This window comes from Poecilia reticulata, linkage group LG7, assembly GCF_000633615.1.
Source record: "Poecilia reticulata strain Guanapo linkage group LG7, Guppy_female_1.0+MT, whole genome shotgun sequence".
Lineage (NCBI taxonomy): Eukaryota > Metazoa > Chordata > Actinopteri > Cyprinodontiformes > Poeciliidae > Poecilia > Poecilia reticulata.
In genome coordinates, this window is record NC_024337.1 from 2,690,625 (window position 1) to 2,714,904 (window position 24,280).

A 24,280-nucleotide genomic window follows, 5' to 3' on the forward strand; every position below is an offset into this window, starting at 1 on the left:
ATCTGTGTAAAAAAAAAAAAAAAAAAAGCCTTCTAGCAGTAATCTGCAGAAATGGACCGGTCAGAAACAACCAATCAGAGCCAGGAGGAGGGACTTAGAGCTGTCAATCAACTTACTGTTCCAGGAAAACCATTTATCCACCGTGATCCGTGGCTATGCTAACTGGCCTGCGCTCACTGCACTCTGGTGTGGGGAACCATCTGCTACCAGAAAGAAAGGGGGAGGTCGTCTCACATTATGCTGTCAACGTAGCGCTAGTTTTAACTAATAAACATTTTCAAAATACATATTTACTTTATTTATTGGATTGCCACATCTCTTGATAATTTTATAGTGTTGTGCTTACCCCACCACCCCCAATTTTTTTTTATTTCTTACATTTCCATGTTTCAGATCAAACAAATTTTAATATCAGTCATGACAATTTCTTTCTTGTAAGAGAAACAAAGTTACTCAACCCACGCTGGCATTATGTGAAAAATTAATTACCAACTGGGAAAGTCAAACTGACCACATTTTCTGGATCATAAGTAGTTCTATTCCCACCATTACATCTAAACAAAATCAAAATTAGAAAAATGTCATAATTTAAAACAACACTGAAGTACTGATTTGTATTAAGTGTCTAATCGTAACACTTCAAATAAAAGGTTTTTAAAGACGAACTGTTGTTGGTTTAAGCAAAACAACCAGCTGCTGTTCAGTGGAAATAGGAATTTTAAAAGTAAAAAAAAATTAAACACGACAGGTTCAAATATGAATAGTCTTCACTAGTTTTATTTACAGATGCACTTTTTTCAGATACTCCTGAATTGAGAGGTCCAGATGAGTGGAAACATTGCAGGCTTTTCCATCAGCAGTTTTATTTTAATCAACCATTTATAGTTTCCACAGCAGGATTAATAATCTTTCTTACTTTATATCTGCAGTTTATGACGAACGTTGCAGGGGTTAGACTGGACAACTCAAGACAAACCTGCAACAGTGAACTGGAGCAACATAGCATTTCAGCTCAGGGCGGGCGATTACAGCCTGTACAAAAATCAAGTCATGCATATTTCAGTTTATACCAAAGCCCTCTAACACTTACATCCACAGGATCAAATATTACAAGAATGGGGGAAGAAAAAAAAAAAAAAAAGGCAAAATCTTTAAGAAAACAGAAACTCATGTCCCCCCTTGCAGAAAGAAACAAAGCAACTGACTGGAGATGCTGCAGCAAAACAACTCAAAAATAATTTACACACATTTTAAACAAGCACCAATCAAACTACAGAATTAGCCTAAAAGTCCAAAGCATCAGTCAGGGATGGTCCAGTCCGGTCTGATCTGTTCCAGGTTTTCAGCTTCAGACCAGCCCTGATGGTTGACAACAGCGTATCCTCTGACCTCTGAAACATGGCTGCATGGTGCAGGTGTGGAAGCCGTGTTTGCAGTGATGAATTAGACATATGCCAGCTTATTAAACCCTAACGCGTTATGTTTAGAAAGTCACTGCTGCTCTGCGAGTCGAAATGAAAACAGTCGATACCCTGGTTGACCACATCGACAACTGAGCTTTGGAAACCCTCTTTTTTTTTTTGGACGCCACGGCAACTAGTCCACCTCCTCCATGTTACTGTAGGACGGTGCCGTGCACTCCGCAGAGTGAGCGAAAATGTCAGCTGGCACCTCCGGGGTGAGGGTGGGGGGTCCTTCAGGGTCCAGGTCTGTCCCAAACAGTGACTGGCTAGAGGCCTGGAAGATAAATCACCAGTTAAACGAAGGATCCTCAAACATTCACACTAGAGAAACAGGAAAAAACAAAAACACTTTCAGTCAAGGTTGTAGTGTGAATTTATTTAGAAAGCAGCATTAATACAGTACTGGAAGGAAATGAAAAGATATTACTTTGATTTTAATCATTTTACAGGTGGCTTCAAACTACTAACTCAGATTCCTTCAGCCTTATTCAACTCTGGATCATTTCAGATCAGAACAGTAGTGATTGTGCTCCCTGCATGACGATATTGCAACCTTCCTCATGCCTCTTCACATCAAGCTCAAAATGACATGTCCAAGTTAAAAGCGCATTAAAACGAGACATATTGCATATATCAGAGTCAAGCATTCATATACCCTAATTTTAATTTATAAGAAAACATTTGAGGATAACAGACCACCTGATGCTGCTTTAGAACCGCTTTCCCTGAGACTCAGAAATGCTCTCGGAAAATCATTTTAAAAAACATGTTTGCATAAAGAAAGAAGGCAGAAATGTGAAAAATGTTGATATTGCTGCCGTTTTGCAATTTATAAATTAAATTCAATTACTTTAAAATATATATATGTACATACTTTGTTACAAAAGAAATGTTCTTCAAAATATATAGGTACAATTTCTCATAGTGCTTTAAAATACAAAAAATATATATATAGTCAGAAGGAAACAGAATTCTGAAATTTGAAGCTTATTCTGCAGCTTTGACTAAAAGAAAAAAATATTGCTTACTACACTTCATTCCAAAATGTAAAGTATGTTTGTGGCTTTAAATATATCATGTAAAAATATATCAAACAAATTAAGACGTAATGAGCTGTTATTAGGCATGGGATGGTTTCTGGAATCAAGGTAACAGCACTGCTCCTCCCCCACATGTTGCTGAACACAAAATTTTAAAAAGCTAAGTTCAGCTAAAGAAGCCCCACCTTCTATTCAGAAAATGGAGAAACATGGCGGATAAATCATGAGCATCCTCTGCTCACTACAGTGGTTTCAGTCAGAGCTTCATCTTCAGATCATCTAACTGTATTTATAAAGGAACTTGAACAGTTTGAGTTGAAATATTTATGCTGTGGCATTTTGAATACCAGCCCAGCCCATACCTAAATTACATTAAAATAAACAGATTACAGTGCAGAAAACATACAGAACGTGTAAAATACGAAAGAATAGGACATTTTAAACTAAATCCACTGAATAAACCCGACAAGAACCAGGAGGAAAGAACCTTCAGGTTGCAGCTTCACTGCAGGAGCCTTGTGCAGAGAAATGAAGGTTTCCTTCAGCAGCAGCAGCTAGCTTCAGGCTAGCTTCCTTACTTCAGTCTAATTAGCCCTCCTAATGTCACTGACCCACAAACAGCCTTGCAGACAAACTACCGGTTCCCAATCAAGAAGCATCAACTAGAAAGTTCCACAGCTTTTAGCTCATCAAGTCTGCTCCAGGTAATAATTACTGACCTCAGATCACTTAGTAAAGAGTGGGCTTATTAAACCTGCAGAATGTAACTTTATATATATATATTATTTACTTTTGGAAACTGTCACTGTGCCATGACAGTATGGCATGAGACAGATGAAAAACAAAAAAAAGCTCCTCTGTCTTCTCCAAGCAGGCCTCGGCAGTGCCAATCATTTTCATGGACAGGCCTCTTACCCTGCTCTCTGCTACGTTGCAGCTAGCGTAGCCTGTAATGAATGCTAAGGCTAGTTAGCATAGCCACCAATGACAGTGGATAAAGGATTTTCCTGTAATAGTAAGTTGTTTATCAACCATTAGCACAATGAGCAGTGAATACATGAGACTGACTGACATTGCCAAGACTTTCCTTCTGGCTCTGATTGGTTGGTTGTTTCTTCAGATGGCAACAGCAGCTCAGGGAGGAGGCAGAGGATATGGATCTTTTCATAAGCTTTCTAACACATAGCATATAGTCAGGACATAGCGACAGTTTTAACAAATATGTAAATAACTTTTGTTTTTTAACAAAAGTTACATACTGCAGTTTTAAAGCTATACATCTACCTTAGCCTCGTCTATAAGACTACTTCTCATTTATTACAGAAACATTACCATAGTCCCATAGAATCCTTTCAGAAAGCATGTAGTGCAATCTTCGTTTCAAATACCTCAGTTATTAGAAAGGTATTTGTCATATTTGAAAGCATTATTATTAAAAGGTTCATCTGATTCTGTATAGAAAGGGATAAACTAAGTTAATAAAGAGAGCGATGACTGCAGTGAGCGTGGCCACCACTAGATATCGCACGCAGTCTTCATCGGGATAGTCTGACATCTTGTGCCTGCGGCGGCGGCGTGCGCCTGCCTCTTCCTCGCCTCTGTTCCTCTGTGCTTGTCGGCTTCGGAGTGCGGAGCGAAACAGTCCGCGAGGCCCTTCGTCGGGCCCCTCGTCTTCCTCCTCCAGTTCCCGCCATATTAGAGAGGCCTGCGATTGGCGGAAACCGGGTGTCAGCTTCTGGGAAAAGGCGAGTTTCTAACAAACACTCAGATCACACTTGGTAACGCCACAGTGAGCTGCCTGCTGAGCAGGAGGGACGACAGGCAGGCCGGAGCTCTTAACACAAAGTATTCGTACCACTTAGAGGCTGGAACCATGAGCTGAAGTTTCATTTATGTGTCACGGATCAATACATGGGAGTACAGAAGTGAAATGGAAGGAAAAGGGTGGAAGGTTTTAAGAGATGACCACACCAGATCCACAGTGTGGAACATGGTGGTGGCAGTATCATGCTACAGCAATTGGAATACAAGTGTTTAGATGAATAGAGCTGAAAATGCAGCAAAAAAAAAAAAAAAAAAAAAGATTTTAGAGTGATTTGTCTAGAACAGTTTTATTCATAAAAATCTTTGAAAACCATGAATCATTTTCCTTGCACTTCACATGCTGGCCTATTGGATAAAAACAACCAATTATATCCACAGGGACATTGAATGTTACAAGTCAAAAATATGAGAACTTTAAAAAGATTACCATTTAAAAAAAAAACAAAAGGCTAATTTAAAGAAATGATATCATGTGATGTCACCATTTACATGAACCACTCCGTTTCAGATTTCCACAGATTTTGCAGCAACAACAACAAAAGTTCGCTAGTGTAGGAAATGTCTCTTTTTTACTTTGCCAATGTCAACAGAGAAGACAAATGCAAAATGCTTACAGTGGCACATATTGGCTTCAAAATGAAATCAGATTTTTTTTTTTTACAAAACCTTATTTCTGATTACAAACTATTTCTTCCCTCACTTTTTTCTTATAAAACATAAGAAATGACTAAATACTTTCCAACACTTTCTACAGTCATCCCTTCTAGGAGTCCAAATAGATACAAGCTAGAAAACAAGATGGTGGCTCTGGGTGGGATAACGTCACTAAAATATGGAAACACAAGGAATACATTGGTGGAAAAACAACCTGATTTTCCAAAAATTACATTTCCAGAAATAGGAAATTGGATTAAGTGATAAAATGGATTTATTGCCCTTAGAGGCGTTATAAAATGCGCAGCTGTTTTTAAAACATTTTGAATCGGTTAAAGGAGACCTTTGCAGAAAAATCTATGATTAATGGGTGTCGTTTCTCAGACATTTCACACACATGCTGCTGTTTTGTAACCAATTAAAAGCTCCTCCTAGTGGCTGGAACATTTATTGCACCAAACCTCTGAAAAGTAAATGTGAACATCTAATCAACGTGTGATTATGCAGCACTATTTAACATAAACAGCTTTATTTTATGTTACTATGGTTGAAGAAATTATCAACCTTTCATTTAAAGTACAGATCAGAACCCGGGACATAAAAGCAAAGCCTCTTTGTAAAGAAAACCCTGTGGTTTGTTATGGCTGTGGCGCCCTCACCTGGCTGGCAGAGGCTCCTGTGGCTGTAGCTGACTCGGCTCCGGGTGAGAGGAAACGTGGTGGCCTCTCCACAGGGGAGTTTCTGCGGCGGTAGAAAAGGACGTAGGCGTAACGCGTCACCACCTGGCTCTCCTCCACCATTGTTACGGTGCTGTCATCAAACAGCCGCCACCCTGTAGCCACACATGGAAGACAAATTCAGAATGCAATATAATAAAGGAGCACATTTACAGAAAGTAACTAGTGATGTTCTGATGTGAATCAGTCACAGCATTTTTACAGGGTATCTATAGGTTTCAGCAAGCCAAAATTAAGACTATAAGACTTTTTTAATCTCACTTTGAGTAAAATTTAAGACAGAAAAAAATATAAATATAAGGTCTGATTGGAGAAAGTTTCTGAATTACAATCAACAATGGTAAAACAAAATGGGAATCTGGATTTATACCCATAACAGATGGAAAAAAAAAAAAATCTAGCTAGCTAGCAAGGGTATATTAGCCTGGCAACTAGCTGGCTATTCAAGACGGTCTGTGCCTTGAGGAACAGAGTGCAATGAGGATGTCTGCGGGTGACTCAAACTTTTGCCTGACAGAAAAATTTGCGGGAAAAAGAAGAGAAAAAAAATCCAGCTGCGACAAAATTTAGGATCAGTGATTAACATATTTAAGGCCATCTTAAATTTTCTTAATGAAATTAAGACATTTTAAGAACTTAATTTAGACACTAATTTAAGACTTTTACATAATATCTTTAAAGCCCAAAAGTCTAAGTTTTTTTTAAACTGCGTAAAAAAAAAAAAAAATAGAATCACGATCAGAGTAAGCAAAAGTACACAGATATATTTGGGAAGGAGTAAAACTTACCAACATCACTGCGCTGACTGTTCTTGTCACTGGGCAGGCGAGCGTATGCCGTGTAGTGCCCTCCTATCATCCCTCCGTAGTGGTTGATGACTGCATAGAGGTCATAGATGGGGGCCTGCTGCATCTCATCCTTCTGGCCAATGCAGAACTTACTCAGATCCAAGTTCCTGAAACCCAAAATTGTTTAAGAGGTTTAGATTTTCACCAATGTTTCCCTTCTAACAAGCATATTGTGCTGTCACATGCTAAAAACTCTCAGATCAGTTCACAGCAGCTGCAATCACCTGACAGGAAAGTCGACCATGTCATTGATCTTGTCTCTCCAGATGAAGCTTCTGAAGGAAAAACGTTTGAGCTGGATGATCAAAACGTTCGGCAGACGCCACAGCAGGAGCTGCTTGGAGGCCTCTCGGTGCTGCTGGCACTTTGGACAGTACCTGAAAGCAGTCGGGGAGCAGGGAGGAAATAGATATAACAAATTCCGCAACAAGGAACACCAACAGCTCCATAAATATGTCAAAGAAATATTACATTTACAGACATTTCTTTAATTACTGGTTCTGTATTCAAGAGAACTGGCAGAAATTTCCACATATTTCACTCAAGTTTTTGGAGCAAATATTTTAGTACGCTTGAAATAAGACAAAAAAAAAACTCCACTTACGTACAAGTAACTTTTTAGAAAGATATGGCGGAATTATTTGTTTATAAACAACGGATGCGTGCGCAACTTGACTGATGGAAGAGCCACAGAGGCGACTAAACGCTCACTGGTTGCCATGGTTGCCTGCATTTATCTTATTGTTTTAACATTAGCTAGGATGTTAGACAGTGTACTAAACTGTTTATCACAGTGTGATAAAATAAGTTAAACTACCAAATTAACATTAGTGAATGAGATGTGTCCTAATCACCCATAACCATTAAATGCAGGTGAGACAATAAATGACAAGAGAAAATTGCCCATTAGAAGCAATTTTTAGGCAAGTTGATCACTAAGATCATTTGGTCTCAATGAAATATGTCCAGTCCCCCTAAAGACGACAAACATGGAGGTGAGCAGAAAAGGGTTTTCCGAAAACGCAAGTTTTGATAAGACAAAAAAAGGGGGGAATCCAGATTTAGCATGCAAAAGATAAATAAAATAATTTTGTCGTAGTTTGGTCACTATTAGAGGGAAAACGGGGATGTAGTTGCACCCATCAAGGCAGCTGATAAACTAAGAAATTCAGAAATTAAAAATGCAGCAGGCTGAATGGAAGGTAGCGTGAGGTACAGAGATGATGAGCTAAAATTAAAGCCACTGAAAACTGCAGACCCTGCAAAGCTGCATGCGGGAGTTGCGCTGAGTGAAGATAAATTATTTTATAACCTAATTGTAAATAGTTTCAATAGTTAGAATGATGTATTCTTGCCTGCGTTCCGAAGGCAGCATGCGCAGTAGAGCGGCTGCTGACAATGTTATGTCGACTGATAATCCCTCTATAGGAGCTTGATTAAATAAAACATTTCTTCATATTGATGAGAAAACTACCAATACCACAGTCACATTATTTCACTTACAACATGGGGAAAATGTCTTGTTATAAGTGAAATAATCTGCCAGTGTAATTAGTACATTTTAAAATTAAGGAATGTTTTACTTAATATTACTTCCTGCATCTTGCTGAAAAGTTAGTTGTAAGTTAGTTTTGTCTTATTTCAAATGAACTAAGAGACAAAATACGACTTTGTGGTTTTGCAGTCCTGGAAGCACGCCTCTTAGTTGTATTGGGAAAAATGTTTTGGAACCCTAGGAGGGACTGAGGTGGTAAATGTTTGTCCCTACCAGGCCTCTTCAGGTGCCAACACCTCAGGCTTGGTGAAGAGATTGAGGCACTGCTCCAGGGTGAAATGTCCCGCTCTGGCCGTCTCGCTCATGGAGCTGGGGTCGTCCTCATACTCCAGCTCCTTAGAGCTGACCAGCACATACTCCTTCAGACGCTCGTTGTTCTTCCACACCAGCTCCAAGGTCGCGTCATCTACCACGTCTGCGAGAGAATCCTCTGCAGAGAGCGTACGAGGGAAAATTAAAGCCAAGAACCAAAGTTGCATTTTAACTAAAATCTAATTAGAACCGATGATCGTTCTTGTACCTTTCTCATCCAGCCTTTGCTCCTTGTTGTTCGAGTCCAGCAGACCGATGTAGAACTGACTGGCATGACCCGACGCTGCCTCACTTGGCTGTTGGTACCCTGTTACTGCAGCTGCAGATTAAAACCAAAGAAGAAGAATCTGTTAGTGCTGGTCGATAAATCTATTTTATCAAATTGTTGAATTTTTGGCAGATTAAATTTTTGGAAAAATCTGGATTTTCTTAATTCCACCAATACAGTCCTTGGGTTTTCATAGTTCAGAGTGATGTCAGCATGCCCAGGGCGGCCATCTTCTATTGATTTGGACTTTGAATTTATGAAAATAAAGTTATAATATTAGGAGAATGAAGTAATTTTATGAGATCTCCAACATGAAAAGTAAAAAATTAAAATGAACGTTGAGGATTTTGTGAAGTTATACAGTAGTTTAGGTTTTACAGATAATATCTAATTGACAAACTAAATCTTTTAAAACACCGGGATCAAATTATCAAGAGGACTGAGATGGTCACATAAGATCTCTATGCTGGGGTTTTTTTCTCCATAAAAATTACATTTTTCCTTTTAATTTTCTAACTGTTCTTCTGCTAATATTATGACTATATTCTTTTAAATATACAAAACTTCTTGTAGCCTGGCCCTAATGTTCCGTCGGACAACTCACAGAAGGGATGATTGAAGTAGAAAATACTTTACAATATTTTCTGTCAACTGGCATTTCCTACCAGTATGTTCACATATTAACTATTAATTTGCACTTTATAGTAAACATTCAGCATCTTACCATATTTAAAAGTAGCCTGAAACAAATAAACTTAAGGCGTTCTGGACTAAGACAGAAACCTCAGAATAAAATGAATCTTAAAAATGCCAACAGAGTCTAATACCCCTTTTCTATTAATGTGAAAAGGTCCAAGCCTACAGAATTGAAGACTTACACTTCAAGTAAAAAAGTCAACACCATTACTAAACAATGAATAAAGTGCTTAAATTAAAGGAGTATCACAAAATTAACCTGTAAAAAACAACAACAACAAAAAAGTTTAAACTGGTCAGTGTGGCATCTTTGCTCGTTTCCTGCTGGAACAGATACTCCATGAAAACAATCTATTTTTGTGAATTAATCAGGTTGGAGGCGGGTTCAGGCCAGAGCCATCACTCGCCCTGATTCAGACCAAGGCCTGCCATTTAGTGATGCCTGATGTAGAATATAAAGAGAGACCTTTTCTTGGTTTTTACCTTCTGGCCGCACCGCTTTCTCACATGTTGTCTCTTTCTCAGCCTGAGGATCCAGAGAGCAGCAGGAAGTGGAGGAAACGGACTCAGAAAACCCAGAGTCTTTAGTCCGGGTGCTGGAGAGGGAAAAGGAACCAGACGCCTCGGAGTGGATGGCCGACGCCTGGCTGTATTCCCCCTGGAGCTCAGGTGGCAGAGAGGGACTCTCCAAGTCAGCATCGCCAGCCTGTACATCACCGCCCGCCCCCTTGGTCTCGTCTCCGGCTCCAGCACCGTCAGGAGAGCTGAGCACCATTGGCGGTACGTCTAACCGGGACTGGGGTGTTTCAGGAGACGTTCTGCCTGACTGGAACGGGGGTTGGAATACGTTCACAGAAAACCTGCAGGGACGGAGAAATGCCAGGTTTTAGTTACAGATCAGTTGGTTTCATCAGGATTCACACAGTCATCTGCTTCTTTAGCTGATGTGGTGGTACAGATTCTGAGTTTTTCCATTTATGAAACACATCTACAAAATGGTTTTGACTTAAGATATTTTGAAGTAATATCTTGGATCTTCACCAACACAGCAGCAGAATTCATATAAACTATAAAAGTACAACTGTGTTCATCTTCTATTGTTTCACAGCTGTTATGATTTAAAAGCCATGAATGTTTCTAAGAAGAAAAAAAAAAAAAAGAAAAAGTATAAAAAGAGCCTCAGATTAGGATTTCAATTTGCCATTTAGAGGCATCACTTATGATAATCCCATAGCGGATAATAACCGACATGAATTAAAATTCCTTTTAGAATGTTAATCACAAATTCTTAAAAGGGGCAATATTGTATCTTTTCCAGGCACGTAGTGCCACTTTATAGCACAATTAAGTAACCATGTAACCTTTAACTGTTATAAAAAGCTACCTATGTATATGAAATATAACTTTTACAAGAAATTTTACTTTATAATTTAACACCTTAAAATTGGTCCCGTCTCTTTAAAACTCCTGCTTTTTTGAAAGTCATTACGTCGATCCTTTATTAACACTTTTAACATTTTTACTAGAACTTCACTGAGAAGTAGCTCCCATGAGCTAAGCAGTTCCACCAGGTGTTTGCTAATTGCTGCTGGCTAGTCTGAAGGAGCTGAGCAGAGAAGGGCTGCTCTGTGAGGCAGAAGCTTGGAAACTGCAGCTCTCAGGAGGAGCTGCGCCTTGAAGGCGGCACTTGGTTCAACCAGGCTTTGTGAATAGCTGAATGGTTACCATGGAGATTAAAGGATTTGTCAAACATGCATGACAGACTCAAGGCAAAACTCCAAGTATGTTTTTGATGACCAAATAACATTATAACAGGATGCAAAGCTAAACCAAGTACTGCCCCTTTAATCTGCATCTTGATTCATTCTATTAATATGATCTCAAAGCAAACTCTTTCAAACACTGATGATCTAATCTAATATTGTTTTATTCCCAACAAAAACAGAACTCCTGTTTTTGTTAGGGTAAGTTTAATATAAAAATGACTGGCAGAGGAAGTCAAAATGAATCAAACAGGTGAGCAGTTGAGGTGGTGTGATTACCTGGAGTAACCCTCCAGCAGCTGGGCGAGGCGGGCGTAGGACAGGCGGGACTCTGGGACGCTTACGAGGAAGGGTAGGCCTACGTTCTCAGAGTTGGGGCGACATAGACTCTTGTGACTGGGCCAGTGAGTTTTCTGACAATGTCTGGGGGTACAGAAGAGAGAAAATACAGTCAAAGCTGGAGACATTCGCAGTTCGGCTCTGAAATATTCCATGATGCTCACTGATTGCAGTAGCCCACTCGATAGCAGCGGGTGCACCGCTTCAGTTTGTCTTCCTCGGACACCGGAGGTTTCAGGCAGGCAGCGCACTTTGAGATGGGGATGCTGGGCACCTGGAGTTTCTGGAAGGCAAAACGGAGCCGTTCAGATTGGATCGTTGCACCTCAGCTAACGGGCAGAACAAGAAAAGAGTTTTCTTTATTACCTGCTGCACTCTGAGCAGCACCACTCGTTCTTTGGCCAGATCTTTAGAAAGCACCTCGAAGCAGAACAACATATCAGACGGTGACACGGTGTCCAGAGAATGGGACGGCAGGAAGATGCGCTGGAAGCGATTTTTCGCCACCTGGCAGAGAGGAAGAAGAACAAGGACTCCCATCAGGAAAACTTAAGCATTTGTCGTATGATGGTCATTTTAGTACACTGATTATTCTGATAATTAATTGGATAAAAAATATTGTAATAATTTGCACATTTTCCACGTATCTACTTGAGCTTATTTTATACATTAAAAACGTATTTAAAGATGAAAATAAAAATGTAATAATTATTTAATTAAGAAAAACATTTTGTAGCCTAATATCTAGCAACATTCCTTTAGTGACCACTTGATTATTTGGAACAAAAGATGAATTTGCAGCAAAAAAAAAACAACTAAAAAATCTATCAACATATGAAAATCTCAGCCATTTCTGTTCCACTACTGATGGTATTCAATGGCTGTTTTTACTTTAGTTGGCACTAATTATTATTGTTAATTATAATAAAACTGTATAATTACTGAATTATATAGTTTTCTGCATTTACATAAGAATCAGATTTATTCAGTCCTTCAAGGATTTCACAATTGTTTTTGTAATTCTTTTTGCAATCAAAAAGAATTGCAAAAATTTTTGCCAATATTTTGAGGGGCTATTTTTGAAATATTTCTTAGGAATTTTGTCATCTTTTTCTCTTTAAGCCCATCTAAAAATCTTCATTTTAGATCAAGATGAAGAAAAAGAGAAGCACATGGATTTGGACACTAACATTATTATTATTTAAACTTAAAGTTGGATTTTTGTTACTTGCTGTATTGATCACAAACTAACTTGAGAGCAAGTAAGGATGAGGCAGCACTGCAGTAAAAAATGATTACTGCCACTTGCAGGTGGGGAATAGCATCACTTCAACTAAATATTTTGGGTCATTTGTGTGGAAAATTTGCAATAAATAATTCTGTGCAAAAAATGCAAGAATATGTAAACTTGGCTTGTATTTCTGCAAAACATTGGTCAAAATTATGTGTATAGACAAATCTTAAGAATAAAAATGTACATAAAAAAAACAACAAAAAAATCAAAAGAAAAACTAACCTCCGCCAGTCTGAGGTTCTCAGATTTAACTCTCACACTCCTGGAGATGGATTCCAGAACCTCAGCAGTGCTGGAGTTCTCCTTGCTCACACTAACCAGAAACTACGACACACAGTGGAAAAGTGTGTTAAAGGGGGGGTCAAAGTGCAAATGGTCATGTCAGGTAACCAGGAGAAGCAGAGAGCACAAATGATCATTTCACCTTGATTGGTTTTTTATGAGGTTCTTTAGCAAAGTAGAAAACAGAGAGCACTTTTTGTTTTTGTGGCAACGGGACTGGGAGGTACAGGAAGGGGTCAAAGGTGATGGAGACCTGTAAAAAGAAATAGTAGGGAGCTTGAGACGGGGTGAAGCCAGGTCTGTCATCCCACGTTTTAGTGGAGCTGAATGTTACCTTGGAGCATGTGGGGCACACTAGCTTGGATTTAAACTGGCCTTGGAACAGATCCACGATGAACGAGTCGTTTCTCATCTTGTGCCGCTGCCATGCCTCCTCTGCCACCACCTGCAACAACAGGAAAAAAGAAACAATCAGTTGAAAGCAAATTTTGACTTGGTTTTGCTTAATAGAAAAAAAAAAAAGTAAATCTCCCATGGGGCCAATTTTTCACAACCAGCCCACCTCATCAAGCCGTCCGTCAGAGTCGACCGTCTCGGTGTAGGGTTTGTTCTGGATCCGGTTCAAGTCCTCGTGGAGTCCGTCCAGGAGGAACGCCATGAACTCCTGCGCATCGTGCTGAGCATAACCTGTGAACTGGCTGGCCTTACTGGCCACGATCGCCTGCGAGATCAGAAGGGAACGTAGGAGTTCAGACGAGACTCGTGAAAAGGATTGTGAGAGAAATGGAAGAAATATTCCAAGCAAGTTAGAAAATCCCGCTTAATTAAAATACCTTTAATTTTGATGGTTGGAAGGCATGATGAGTCCCTTTCCACAGAGCCCTGAGCAGAACGGCAAAGCCGATGGCCAGCCTGCCTCCGGTTCCCAGCGGATTACTGCAGTTGATCTCGGATTCAAACGCTCGGTCTGACAGGGAGAGATCAGGAGGTTTTAACCAAGACAGGAAAACATCAGCACCTTATAGTAAAGCAATTTAAACATAGAAAAGTCTCAAATCGGAACCTTTGTAATCGCATGTTTCTAGTACGCCCATAAATCTGAAGCACAAGCGACATCTGCAAACATCAATGGACAATAAAACCGCTTCTCTTGGTTCAGTTCTGCTTCAAAAAAGTAACTGGTGGGATGCTGACTGTCATTGAGCTCAAGTTGTGGTGAAAGGAGTTAGCTTATCAGCTAAACTATTCAAGCCAAATTAGCATCTCAATGCTAAACATGTAGCAGCAGCACAGAGGTCCCCAACGCCGATGTCAGTGTCCACATTTCTAAAGTTACATCAATGATCAGGGCTTCCTGGAACACTGACAGCTAAATGGCTACAATAACACTTTGCATCTATTTGACAATTGAAAAATCCAAACAGATTAAAAACAATAAATACCTTTTTTGTTGAGCTCGTATATCTATTTATTGAGTGATTCAGCAGCAAAAAGGGTACTTGAATTGAAAATCTTGCTTGTTTTACATAGTTTTTCATTAAAATGCAATAAATTAATTTCAGTTAATTAAATTAGCTCAATTACAAATTTGAAGTTTCCACTAATTCTATACAAGCTCCTAATGTTCTGCATTAATCACTAATGTTTTAAAGCTTGAACAGCTAAAAGTGATCCAGATAAATTCTGTTGATGTTGAATAAACCATTTGGTTCTTGGTTAGATGATCATGGATCACCCAGAGCAGTAACGTGGTTGTGTTTACCATGGAAGTAATCCCTGAGTTCTCTGGTGTTGGACAGGGATTGGATGACGCTGTTCATGAAGCAGGTGTTGCCCAGGTTAACCAGTCCTGTGAATCCAGGCAGACACACCTTCTTCTCCTCCTCTTCCTCGTGGCACTCGTTAGCAGCAGGTGGTGCATGCGTCATGGGCTGCACCATGCAAGTAGGCTTGGGCAGAGGCTTGAAACACAAGCACACATTTCCCAAATTATCTTCACACACATCTTAGTTTATGTTGCTTGCTTGAGCTGGAGTAACCTGTTGTGTTTTCCCCTCACCGTGGTTACTGTGGGCTCCGCCTTGGTGATGTTAACATGCTCAGAGACGGAGCGGGGAGCTACAGTATCCAGACCAGTTTCCTCCACTCCTCTGGGAGACGCCTTGGGCACCTTGGTGGGCTCCTCTCCGACCCTCGGGGGTTCCTCCTTGGCTGGGAGGCTGTGCTGACTGCTGCCTGGCTGGCTCTTCTCCATGCAGGCAGGGCTGGAGGGCACAGCAACCTTAGCACCACCCACTGCACCTTAAACAGGACAACAGAGCTTGTGGTTAGAAGATCACCAACAGACTCACCGTGAATTGTGCTAAATATTACAGATTTCCTAAAAAATGATTTATTTTGCTTAAAAACAATTCTGTAGAAAGCTAAGCCTGCCACAATAAATTTTGCTGGACAATACATTGGCCCAGAGGTTATCACAATAAACAATAATATTGTTGATTTCAAGTAATATAATGGGGCAAAGGTATAATAATGCAACAACACATTCTAAAAAAATCAATAAACTTTAAAATTCTAATGAACATTTAACACTGGGACTAGAAGACTTTTTAAATATCCAAAATAAGCAACAGAAAGAGCAAATAAAATGAATTATTACATTCTTTAAAGTCTTTGAGAGAATTAAATGGGACTAAATAGAAAGCTGGCAGCAGACCTTGTGAGGCCGGGGCCTCTAGGCCACCCCAGCGCTGACTGTGTCTCTTCTTCAGGGTGATGTCCAGGCGGGACGGGGTGAAGGAGTAGCTGCACTGCTCCGGCTGGATCAGGTTCCTGACACACAGGAGGTCACATCACACTTTTTCAAATAGCTCGCCTTTATGCCATCAACTTCATGCAGAACTTGCACTTTTTCAGACCTTCGTTTCAAAGTGTTAGTATTAGTTGGAAATACCAACTAGACAATTTCCTTCATGCTGTTATTAACCAGTTATAAGGAAATCCGAGCAGAGCAGCTACCTGAGTTTAACTTGCCACTTGAACATTGTGTTTGGCCCACAGCCTGAATGAAGCCGAAGAAAGTTCACATCGCTGTCAAAGAGCAAACAATAAGTCAATGGTTCTGATAAACAAAGAAGCAAAGCTTCTGCTTTTTAGCAGCATTTTCAGGTGAGCCACCTTGTCTGGAAGATGAGAGTGAAGTCCTGCTCTCTGAAGATGACTCTGGCTGTTTCCCTGCAGATTCCCTTCATGTAAACGTTGACCACCATGAGGTCTGTGCCCTTCTCGTATGAGTCGTTTTTCACCAACGGCAGGTTGACCATTGGCTCGGGGGCTGCAGGGGATTTTTAGAGACAAAAAAATACCTGAGCCAACAAGTGATAAATAAGAAAATACAGAATGCTTCCTCACAGTTCCATTTATCTGGACAGGATGTGATCACGGTTTAGCCCCAGGGTATTAGAAGCCTGACAGGCCACCAGGTTTTACTTTGCCCCCCCCACCAGGCTAAGTGTTGATTATTTAATTTTTTTTATACGCCAGTAACAGTGATAGAGATGAGTTAAGCTGGGTTTATAGTTGATACACTGAACTCAGCACAGATTACCGTATGTCAGCAACCTAAGATTCAAACCGGTCTGTTTGGAAGATGCTCCTGTACCGGCATTTACATGATCCCTCTTTGAAGGCTCATTTTGGAGAACACAGCACAAATGTACGTATCAAATATCAAAGCCTTATGGCAAACTGCAAGTATCAATAGCAATGTAAATAGGGGGACGCAGATTTTAGGGCATTTGCACTGCAAGGGCAGAGACAAGGTTGTTGATATTTTTGAAACATGGACCTGGCATTCTGCTCCACTCATATTCACGTCCAGTTTAACAATGAAGTTTGGTATGACCTTCAGCTCACTCCGTTTTCAGATAAAAAAGCATCAGTAATCTTTAGCAATATATTGTTTATTTAAAAGATTATTTGATTATACAGAAACACTAGTTTTTTTTAGTCCACCGTTGTATTTTCATTTCCAAAAGCGCACCTTAGGACAATTTCTGGGAATGTTCGTAACGTTCTCAAACTAATGGTAATGATTAAAGAGTTGGAATAATCCCAGCTTCCTCAAAACATTTCCATTTAAATTGATTCTGCATTTGTAACCAACCTTCCTGTTGCATCACATCCAGAGTGGGCTCTTCCTTTGACTGGTCCCGTTTCTCCTCTCCGTCAGAAGTGCTCGACTTCGGCGTTAGATCTGCTGATTGACTCTGCCTGTGAGCTGCGCCGGCAGCCAGTTCTGGTAGCGTCTCTGTTATCCCAGGCTGCTGGGATGTGAATGCGTCCTGCTGGGATTCGCCCTTGGTGGGATTTTCTTGCAGCTCAAGGTCAGTTCCATCTCTTGGCATCTGTGGAGAAGAATCCGTGTTCTTGTTGGATTTGGCTGGGTTCTGGAAGCAATCGGTGATTTCAGGAGCCGTTAGCTGGCCGTCAGTCCCAGGTATTGTTGTTTCGGACATGTCTAATGACTCGTCTGTCTTCACCACCTTCACACAAAAAGATAGATATTAGTGTTCTGGAGGCAACAAAGACATCCGTTAGCGCTCCATTGACTTTAGACTGAATATTCACTACTTTTCTTCTCCAGAAGGAAGCAGGTTACCAAATTTCAGTTTAAACCAAAGTCAGGTGTAACATGATATCAGCATGTCCAGAAGTCTTCCTTATCCAGGCTGCAGTGATACAAGGAGATATTTTTTCACTCTAATGAAAAGGAAGAATTGCCTTTTATTTTAGTGATAAAGATCCCAACCACACAAGGCTTTTAAAGTCTGAACAAAAAAAATTAAACAAAGAAAATGAAAAAAAAAATTTTTCCAGGTTCTTACTGTAGTAGATAATTTCTCCAGCCAACATTTTACAACTTGGTAAATAATAAAATAATAATAATAGTGATAAAAAAAAAACAAAAAACACTTCATTCTGATTGACCAAGAGACTTCTCCCAGGGCAAACGCTTGAGAATCTGAAACATTTTTGAAACAATAAGTGGTTCTCAGAACAAAAATGAGCAGAGGCTTTAGACGAGCACCGTCTCACCTGAGCTCTGTCTCCAGCAGCCGCCCCTGGTGCTCCAGATTCCTGGCTGCCTCCCTCCTTCTCTTCTCTGTTGTCTTCATGTCTGTGTGAGCTGAGGTGAGGAATTTTACCAGCATCTTCAGTAGATCTGATAGAGGTGGGCTCCCCTTCTGCGTCTTTGCTCATGTTGGGCAGCCGCAAACTGTGTTCCTGAGATGGCTGCTCGCCTTTTGCGGCTGCCCTTGGCACGATGCTGGCGCCCGAGCGGTCATCGGAGCCCTTTTTCACCTGGACCGAGTCCGCGGCTGCCTTGTCGCCCGCTTTGTTTTTGAAGCAGCGCTTGAAGCCGCGCTCGGGCCTGCCAGCGCTGCGGCTCTGCTCGTCGTGTGCAGGTGACGAGGGAGGCCGAGGCTGCAGCTGCTCTAAAGCTAATCTGGCTTTCTCTGACGACTTCAAGGTGGAGGGTTTGGTTTCATTTCTGGACTCTGGTCGGGCCACGTCCTTTTCCTTCTTATTTGACTGAAAGAGTTGAGAAAAGAAAAGAAAAGAAAAGAAATGAGGCCATTTAACAAACGCCAACATGGTGAACTTAGCAATTAGCTTTTGAAATTAAGTAACTGTAGAGAAAAATGGTATTTTTTTCTGGTCGTCTTTCATCTTAAGTGGGTTTTTGGCCTCTGTATTTAAAACCACCAAGTTCATTAAAGGAAATATAAAGTTTTTGTTGCTTTGCAATAGAGATGCAGATTTTTTTTAAATTTTATATAGAATCAAAATTCTGAGTCATGGGAATTCTAAATTGATTCAAAATGTTCAAAAATCTATTTTAAAATGTTTTTAAGTTGTATATTTTTTGCCGCTCTTATTTGCGAGTATACTGCATACCGAATTACATGTCCACCATAATGCAGCATAGTATTTATAATTTTATAGAAATGTTTTAAATAAATGTTCCACTTCTTTACAGTCTTTTCATCTCGTCAGTCACATAATTTCAACAATATCTCCAGGCTGTTTGAATAGACAAATTGGTTTCTGAATTAAAAATAGTTTCCAAGTCAAATCATGACCCTAAAAATGGAATCAAAAGACATTGAAAGATTCACATCTCTGCTTTGCAATCCCACTCACAACTTTAGACAGATGCATATTGTAATTTTAGTAATAAAGTAAAATATATTTCTGTCTAAAGTTTGAACGCAGACGTATTTTGAAGGACAGCAAAAAGAGGAAGAAAAACATTGAAAGCGACTCACCTTGAGAGACGGCCAAATGTGAAACGGAATCTTCTTGTGCAAAATGAGATGCAAAAATCCACCTTTCTCCTTGTACTGTGCTTTACTGCATGAGGCCTCGATTTCCTCCTGCAACTGACAGCTCCACTGCCGCCCATCTGAACAATTAGAGACAAACCAAAATACAGTCAAAAGGAATATTTACAAACACCTGCCTGAATCCATTTTACTTAGTTGCAGTTATTAAGGTTTTAGCAAAGCCAACCTGGGAAAGACACATTGCAGTTTGTGTCGGTGAAAGTGGTGTCGATGTCCTCTGTCCTCTGCACCCCGTCTCCACAGCGCAGTCTGACTGTCACTTCATTCACGTTCTGCTTCCAGTCCACAAACACATCTAGACAAAGGTTATAGAACTGAACCAGTCAGTACTGGAAGTAAACCAGTACACAAAAATACACATGACCATCTGAACTTCAGAAAACATGCTACTGAAACATTAAAATGGTCGTAATTAATTTATCACATTTAAAAAACTGCAAGGTCAAAATTGTTCTAGTATCAAAATGAAGGCAACAATCCAGAGGTCTATAAAACAAAAACGACACTCTAGTTATAGAGGGAGAATAAATAAAAATGGCACATGGAAAAACCACCATTTCCACATATAAAAACACTGATGTGAATATCCCTATGAAAGTATGCACTTGCTACACAAAATGTTTAACAGAAATAGATGTTTTGCACACATAAATGGACATCGTTTAAATTTTAGAAAAAAATCAGACCGTTTATACTATTATAGCATATCTCACTGATAATCATTTTCAGTTTGAACTCTTCTAAAGTGATGAATCGGCTAAAACAGTGAACCTCAGAATAGCTATTATTGTAATGCATTCCCATTTTCTACAAGCTCAAGCTGATATGACATCTTCCAGCTGAAAACATGTTTTTTATATACTGCTCAAAAAAATAAAGGGAACACTTAAACAACACAACAACACTGATTGACCCGACGAGGGTCCCCGTTGTCAATCAGTGTTGCTTCCTAAGTGGACAGTTTGATTTCACAGAAGTTTGATTTACTTGGAGTTATATTGTGTTGTTTAAGTGTTCCCTTTATTTTTTTGAGCAGTGTATATATGTATAGGAAATAAATTCACAAGACCTTTCATCAGAAAATCAAAACTAACCCTTTACTAAGATTTTTGATAAGTTCTTGCGCTAAGATGAGGTCATTTTTCAGCCCCATCAAAATGGATGCATTTCGCAAATTTGCAATGAAAGAACTTTTATCGCATCACGAGTTATGCAATCAACAACCAAATATTACTGCGGGTGAAAACATTGAAGAGGACAACAGGAAGTGGTAGAACAATTGTTTCTTTATTCTGGACAGTGTGCAGCTGGTTCCACCAGAGCTCCCACGGCATCAGGCAGTTCATAAAAAGTTGTGAGTCAACCCCATGTGTTGAATCCAGAGTTCTCCTGTAAGACCAAAATATCTACAATTTCTAAAAAAAATTAGGGCTACATAGCCACTGCCAAGTGTAAGTTGTTTGTTGCTCCAACGTCTGAATTAGACACCTACATCTCCTCTGATGACTGAGGAGCACTAGTGCCATGGCTGCATTATAAATGTATGCATCTGTCCACATCTGTTGCTGCCATGATTTTAAATAACTTATAGCATAAACAAGCTTATTCATGCACGATTTCAATTTAATTTATTATTTAACAGAAACAATGCAATTGCAAAATTGTGTGTGTGTTTTTTTTATCTTAGCAGAATATAAAAGAATTAAGACACATTTGTAATGGAAACACAGCAACAGAGGAGCAGCACTGCACCACTCCCAAGTTATCCAGTGATTACCCACAGTAATTTCAACCAGTCAAATAAACTGGTTACTTCAGTAGCATGAGTATTTTATTTATTCTCACCTTTCTTGACCTCTGCCAGAACACCGTCCAGTGCTGCATTGGCTGCTGCTGCTGCCCTCTTGGCCTCTCTGCTCTCCTGGTTGGCCTTGTCCTTCTGTTTCTTCTTACTGGTGCTGCTGGTCTGTTCTGAGCCGTTTTCCCTAGCGCCTCCTCGTTGCTGAGCCCCACTACGACGCCCCGCAGTCTCGCTACCAGCTACTCGGTCCCCGCCGCTGCTGGCCATCTTCAGGCACTTAGCGCTAACCGGCCGCCCGTCGCCAGAATCACTACCGCTGCTGGGCTCGGAATCTGAGGTGTGTCTCTTCCTGCCTGGCCCGGCTATCTTGGCGACGATACTGGTCGGAACTCTCCCAGAACAGAATCAGGGTGCTGATCGCGGTGTCGGAACCTGCAGCATCAGAAATAACATTAAATTATTTTAACTTGGATTTTAATAAAAAATAATGAAAAACAAAATTGAAATTATAAAAAACTTAAGATTGAAAAATTTGAGATACATTTTTTATTTTATTTTTGAGTTTCTTTCCCCCTCATTTTCCCTCCAACTTTCTAAAGCCCCCACAGCGTCCCCCTGGCGGCAGCTACTATGAAAAACACTGCAGTATTTTCAATCTCGACATTTATCAGAGAAAACATTTTACTATGATCTTTTGTCATTTAGCGTAGACTCCACGTTTGTTTTAACAAAACCTCAAGTTAGCTTCACAACTTTAGAATAGAAACTGCTGGTTTAGAGGGTTTCATGTGAAACGAAATTAAACCAAACCAAACCGGACAGCTACCTGGAAACGAGAACATGACTTGAAGCACCTATAAAGCAGCAGTGACAATAAAAAATAAAAATAAAAACAGAAGATAAAGTAGATCACACAGCGGCATACAGTGACTGACCAATAATTAGCTCTGAACTTCCAAAACTCGTTCCATCATTATCTTCTATACTTTTTGTGAGTGTATGTTCATTATAAAGTGTATTGTTTCAATCTGCGTTTAATATTGCGTGTAAACTTTAATTTCAAAAGCTTACTTTCCATTTTGAATCAGTTTGTATGCAGCAATACTTCTAAACCGTTACCTTGCGCTTTATGTTCATAATACAGATTTAATTTGTTCTGCTTGTTCCATAAGCACATCTTAGCATGCTGTTTGTTCACTGATTATTTTTTGTAAACCTAAAAAGCCTCTGGATAGTTACTGAGATTAAAATACACACAAAATATATTAATTATGTGACATATGAGGGCAACCGACTGCACTTGATGGTATTAAGGGCATCAAGTTGAATACAAAAGTTTACCACAATTTTTTTTAGATTAAAAAATGTGAATACTTTTGCAAGGATCATTATGTTTGTAGTGTTGGATTTATATCCGAGACTCCTGTTATCAACTTTTAAAGATAATTTAATCACTGAATGTATCTCTGAAGAATACATTCATTTCTGGATTTTAAATATCAGTCATATGAATTAGCAAATATTTGATGTGAAATATGTATGTTTTAAAACGTACAAAAATACGTTACTTGGTGTTTCAGGTATATAAAGCTGGGGCGAAAAGAGTTAGAAGCTCCTTTATATACAAACATTAGGGCTTTAAGCCAATTAGGAGCAGGTTTCAAATAACGCTGAAAGGGAACACGGCCATTACAAAAGAGCCTATCCTACCCTCTTTTCCCTAGCCTAACAAAACATTCAGCAAGTACCGTACGATAAAAGTAAATAAATAGAGCAACATAAATTTATAAGAGTGAGCATTTATCGAGATACGAACCCTGCTCATAAAAGCAAATGGCTTTATTAGACGACTTGCCCTTACAATTGGCAGCTCAGTAGCTGGTGAGCTAGCCGCCTGAAAATAATAGCGTTTAATGTCCTCTCATGTCTATTAAAAAGTGACATTTAACTACACTACTGCGGCGTCAAAAAATGACTACATTTAGTCATTAGACTTAACTAAAGCGTACATGTGTAAACAAAGTAATTATTCACTGGTGCGCTAACTTCTCCTTTCCGATAATTTCACTGTAAAGGTTGTATTGATCCATTATTATTATTGTCATCATCACTATCAGTGCAAATTCATAGGTGAGGTCGCTAAACCTGAAATGCAGCAGCATTCTACCCGCAGAGAGCAGGAAAGGCTCAACGGCTAATGTCATTAGCAACATGCTAAGTGTAACTGAAACGAAAGGGTTGATACGGCTACCAGACAATAAATAAACGCTTACTGAAATTTCGTGACAACAAGCTTCCGGGTGTTTTAAACCCTAATATCTCCTATCACAGTGAAACTGAAGGCCTACTTACCTTAAACGTGATTGTAGTTCCGCCTGAACTCACAATAGCGGGCGACTCCTTAGCGCACTCTCCGGCTGCTGCTAAGCTTCTTCACGGCCTCGGGCTGCTGCGCTGTTTCTGGCCGGACTCGAAACCCCCGYAGTCTACGGTGTTTCTAGAATGTTCTACATCTAACCAGGACCCATATCTGTCAAACTAGCACGGCTTTTCCGATACTAAGGAAAAACACAATGTCCAAAATCGAACTTACTGCGTTTGTGTCATTGTCTTCGGCGGGTAGAACCTACTTTGTGGGAAACAAAATATACTGCCCCACCAGACCCGAAATGACTGCCAGTCTGCGCTACTTCCTGAATACCACGCACACGTGATCTGAATACAGTCTCCCTCTCTCTCTCGCTCGCTCATTGGCAACTTCGGGTCCTGCGAGGCTGAGAGATCTCCAGTCGGTTTACTTTACAGGTAACAAAAGTCTCAGAATCATTGCGAAATTACATTGTTCAGTTGTTAATTAAAAGCAAAGTAAACTTAAAAAATAAAATACATTTATTAACGTAACTAACGTCATATAGATTTTCAGATAAACAGAAAAAAAAGTATCATTCAATGTTGAGGGCGGTGGGGGGGAGAAGAAAAAATACACCCAGTAAT

General features: G+C 39.8%; 1 protein-coding gene across 4 annotated transcripts; it reads right to left on the reverse strand.

Moving 5' to 3' along the window:
• Positions 1-749: 749 nt before the first annotated feature.
• Positions 750-23,998, reverse strand: usp19 (ubiquitin specific peptidase 19). Of its 4 annotated transcripts, XM_008412793.2 has the most exons (27): positions 23,880-23,998; positions 23,639-23,799; positions 21,331-21,718; positions 19,652-19,780; positions 19,408-19,544; positions 18,173-18,670; positions 17,241-17,619; positions 16,253-16,409; positions 16,094-16,165; positions 15,792-15,907; positions 15,135-15,376; positions 14,838-15,036; positions 13,909-14,042; positions 13,638-13,796; positions 13,410-13,520; positions 13,218-13,328; positions 13,016-13,117; positions 11,866-12,006; positions 11,664-11,782; positions 11,440-11,583; positions 9,881-10,257; positions 8,642-8,752; positions 8,335-8,551; positions 6,791-6,943; positions 6,507-6,673; positions 5,641-5,813; positions 2,318-4,208 (listed from the first exon to the last, which is right to left on the reverse strand). In XM_008412793.2, exons 3-27 carry the CDS (start codon positions 21,551-21,553, stop codon positions 3,945-3,947), a joined length of 4,635 nt encoding a protein of 1,544 aa, XP_008411015.1. In that variant the 5' UTR covers positions 21,554-21,718; positions 23,639-23,799; positions 23,880-23,998; the 3' UTR covers positions 2,318-3,944. The 4 variants fall into 4 exon arrangements, with proteins under 4 accessions (XP_008411017.1, XP_008411016.1, XP_008411015.1 ...); XM_008412795.2 differs by lacking the exon at positions 2,318-4,208 and adding an exon at positions 750-1,737 and having other exon boundaries at positions 23,639-23,994; XM_008412794.2 differs by having other exon boundaries at positions 2,317-4,208; positions 15,135-15,370; positions 23,639-23,998.
• Between the last annotated feature and the right edge of the window lie 282 nt (positions 23,999-24,280).

Excerpts from the sequence above, each read along its gene's own strand:
- usp19 (XM_008412793.2), bottom strand. The coding sequence starts at position 21,553 with ATGGCCAGCAGCGGCGGGGACCGAGTAGCTGGTAGCGAGACTGCGGGG. Across the intron at positions 10,258-11,439 it reads CTGCTGGAGGGTTACTCCAG|GTTTTCTGTGAACGTATTCC; the intron begins GTAATCACACCA and ends CCGTCCCTGCAG. Across the intron at positions 6,944-8,334 it reads TTGGCACCTGAAGAGGCCTG|GTACTGTCCAAAGTGCCAGC; the intron begins GTAGGGACAAAC and ends GACTGCTTTCAG.